The following is a 3,592-nucleotide window of genomic DNA, read 5'->3' on the forward strand; positions in this document are numbered from 1 at the left end:
GGTGCGTTCACTGACCGGGCCGCGGTGCGTTCACTGACCGGGCCGCGGTGTGTTCACTGACCGGGCCGCGGTGCGTTCACTGACCGGGCCGCGGTGCGTCCACTGACCAGATAAAGTGAGATTTGTTGGATCAGCAGTGATTCTGTACGAACTGCAGCAGGACTGATTCAAACGTGTCTGACAGCAGGAGACTCAGGGCTGAACATGACGGTGATGAACCCTCGTCTTTATCACCGTCATGTGAACCAGGTGAGAACACGAGGCCTCACCTGTGTGCAGCTCTGATCAGATTCAGTTCTCATGGGTGTAATCAGCGTGTGATCATGCTCTGGTTCCTGCTCCTCCGATGGGAGGAGCGTCTGAGCGATGATGTAACTCACCTGTTCCTGCAGACGAGGCTCCGCCCTGCTGCTGTTCTGCAAACAACACATCCTGAAACAACAGACTGGTGTCATTCTCTGTCTGTACTGATGATGATGATGATGATGATGTATGTTTGTACTGATGAAGATACCTTCTGATGACGATGGACACTAAGATGACGTTCAGCAGGGTGAGCGCACCGAACAGAACCAGTCGTATAATTGTCTCGGTGGCCATTTTGCCACCTGCAGAGAAGAGTGAACAAAATGATCCTTTAAAACATTAAATCTGACTTTAGATTGACAGGAAAGAAATTCAGAATGGAGGACTAAAAACCAACCCTCAGCTTCCACCTGCAGCCTGATCGGCTCCGACCGGGACCTGCTGTTGGTCTTCAGACCACAGGTGTAGTTCCCAGAATCCTCTGAGGTCAGAGGGCCGAGCTGGAGGGCGGGGCCAGTCTCTGGGAGGGCGTGGCCATCTTTCGTCCAGGTGATGTTCAGGTGGTAGAAAGTGCAGAATGGACTGGTGCACTGCAGGGAGACAGACTGACCACCTCTGAGCTCTGTGACTTCACTGGAGCTCTTTATTCTCATCTGTGACCCTTCTGAAATAAAAATAAATATTAGTTTTTATTAAAACTCATTAATCTCTGTCAGAATGAGACGTGTTGTTCTCACCAACAACACTGACTTTCACTCCTGTTCGGTTTACAAAATGTCCTGCAGAATCATCAGCTTCCATCCTGAAGCGAAAGGTTGGCTCATCTGACGTTTTAATGTTTCTGATCCGTAAGGTGCAGTTTCCCTTCAGGTCCCCCAGGTACTCATATCCAGGGTCGTTAGTCGTTGAATTACTGTCAAACACAGACGGGGTTGTAGAATGACAGAGTTCATGGTTTTTACACCAGCGGACTCTGACGACCTTCAGAGGAATTTCTCTTCCATCCCGATTGAAAGACTTTAATGGTGTGAAGCTGCAGGGCAGGGTGACAGTCGATCCTTTAAAAGCACAAGTTGATAGAAACGGATACTGAATCGTTACACCTGCAGCTCCTGGAAACAACAGAGAGACGAGAAACAGAAAAACTTTGTTTATTAAAATCTTCCATGTTTCAGAGGCTTGAAAAACTCTGGGTTTAAACTTTCTGATTCAAACGTTGGTAAAATAATCAAGTTCTTCTAATTTGACTAAGTTAATAACCTGTTTTTACTAGAAACTTAAAAAAAATCTTTTTGGGTTTGTTCTGATGTCATAATAATAAAGAAACTCAGACAAATAAACAGTTAATTCTGCTAAAGTGTTCAGAACAAGGCAACAAAAGCAAATGATGATGATGAGGTTTTACCTGAAATTAACAGCAAAAGAGCCAACAGATTCATTTTATCCTTCAGCTTTAATAAGCTGATTTTCTTCAGCAGTGGTTACGAGGAAAACAGAGTTTTAACATCTGTGCTCGTCATTAAACTTCCCCTTTTATGCAACAAGAAGATGACTTCCTGTCACTCCACGCCCCGCTCTTCTGAAGTAGTTCTATTTTTAAAGACATGAAATCATTTTTCAGATGAAAAACGTCTAAAAACAGATTCAGTGACATGAATGTTTTATTGATCATCTCCTGGTTTTCAGTCAGATCATTTCCTGTTGATCAAAAGTAAAAACTGAACCAGACTTCACTTTAAGTTCATTAATATAATCCTCACAAAAGTATGATAATAAAATATATAAGTACAAATAAACTTGCATGTAGTAATAGTTTAGGAAATTGTAAAACATTTTCCCTAAGACGGCCTCCTCACTGTGGTCTGTTAATCTTCTGAAATAGTTTTTCTTCCATGTTGTAATCTGCTGCTGGCGGTAACTCTTCTGTGTTTGTGGTCAGTTTTAAACTTCCTGTTTTTAGTACTTTACTTTTGGTAAACTTTGTGTCACAACGCACCGCCGCAACAGAACCCACTTATTTAAATTCAGGCCAGAAAAGGCCGATCTGACCAAGCAGAGGTGTTTAAGATCCACTCAGGAGAAAATGAAGAAGCTTCATCTGATAAAAGGACACTCAGTCACACCTGAGTTGGTGTTTGGTTCATCTACCAGTCATCCAAGGAGCTCAGGTCAGGCAGATCATTCAAACATGGACGAGTCAGGAGGTCCAAAGGTTTCAGGAGGAGGAGGCTGACCATCCACCGATCGACCGAAGGACGGTCTGGAGCTCTTCCACCAACAATTACAACTTTAGGACATCAGAAAGGTGTTTTCCTGGGAGGCTGAAGAGTCCAAAAGCAGCAGTTTGTGAGGACAGTTTGTCTTTTTGGAAGAACTGGGACATCAGGAACCATCTCCCATGTTCCCACAGATCATAAAAACATATAATCTTAGCACGTTCCTCTTTTTGTCCGTTCTTTTCGGTCCTCATCTGTCGTCCCTGGAAAACCCAGCATCGACCAATCAGAAGCCTCGGCAGATAAACGAGACCTCCTGTCCAATCAGGGGCGGTCTTACAAATGCTCAAAGATGGCTGCCCTCGGCGAGGAAGAAAATCAACATTTAAAGTGACTAAAGCTCCATTTTGCTTCGTTCTACAGATCGGGGATAAAACTGGGACTCTTCCAGGGAAACGTTTACAAAATACAGAGATTTTCATAAATTTCAGCTTTTAGTTATCTGCCTTTTCAGTCGTCTCTTCTAGCCTCCTGTTCTTCACAAGGTTGGCCTCTTCTCGTGTTTCTACGATCCCTTCCTCTTCCTCTGCTGTCTCTGATACCATCTCTGACTTCCTCATTCACATAAACACCTCCAGAGGTAACAACTCCTTCAGGTTTAGTTTGTTCTGTAGATATATTTCAGTTGTTTTCTTTTTACTTGTCTCTGCAGAGTTTATCACATCACAGACTGTTAAATTCCTATTAAAGGTATATTTACCTGTTTGACTCCAGCAGCTGTTTCGATGCCGTCACTTTTTCAGCAGCAGTCAGACGAGTCGGAGACTCAGAGATGTCCCTCACGGCTCCTTTATGAGGACAACTAGTGCTGGGCGATAAAACGATACATATCGTAGGGATGATAGAAAAGTGTCTATCGTGATATATTTTCTTCTATCGTTTCTATCATAATTGTATCAATGATTCATGTAAATATTTCATAACGTAGGCTACGGCGAATGTATTAGTGTTGTCACTTTGCAGACATTCAGTTTATATAAGTGATAAATAAGAAGAAAAAATAACTATTT

The 3,592-nt window shown here is 43.0% G+C and overlaps 1 protein-coding gene across 1 annotated transcript in view; it reads right to left on the reverse strand.

The window, feature by feature from the left end:
• The window catches only part of LOC108251312, a 2,411-nt gene extending 606 nt beyond the window's left edge, over nucleotides 1-1,805 (reverse strand). The window contains exons 1-5 of the mRNA XM_037980306.1: nucleotides 1,712-1,805; nucleotides 1,044-1,418; nucleotides 704-970; nucleotides 515-608; nucleotides 381-432 (exon numbers count right to left, since the gene is read on the reverse strand). Of these exons, the coding sequence (XP_037836234.1) occupies nucleotides 381-432; nucleotides 515-608; nucleotides 704-970; nucleotides 1,044-1,418; nucleotides 1,712-1,745 (822 nt within the window). The 5' untranslated portion in view covers nucleotides 1,746-1,805. The remainder of the gene's footprint in view (nucleotides 1-380; nucleotides 433-514; nucleotides 609-703; nucleotides 971-1,043; nucleotides 1,419-1,711) is intronic.
• Nucleotides 1,806-3,592: the final 1,787 nt, after the last annotated feature.

Source organism: Kryptolebias marmoratus, linkage group LG16 (assembly GCF_001649575.2).
Source record: "Kryptolebias marmoratus isolate JLee-2015 linkage group LG16, ASM164957v2, whole genome shotgun sequence".
Classification (NCBI taxonomy): domain Eukaryota; kingdom Metazoa; phylum Chordata; class Actinopteri; order Cyprinodontiformes; family Rivulidae; genus Kryptolebias; species Kryptolebias marmoratus.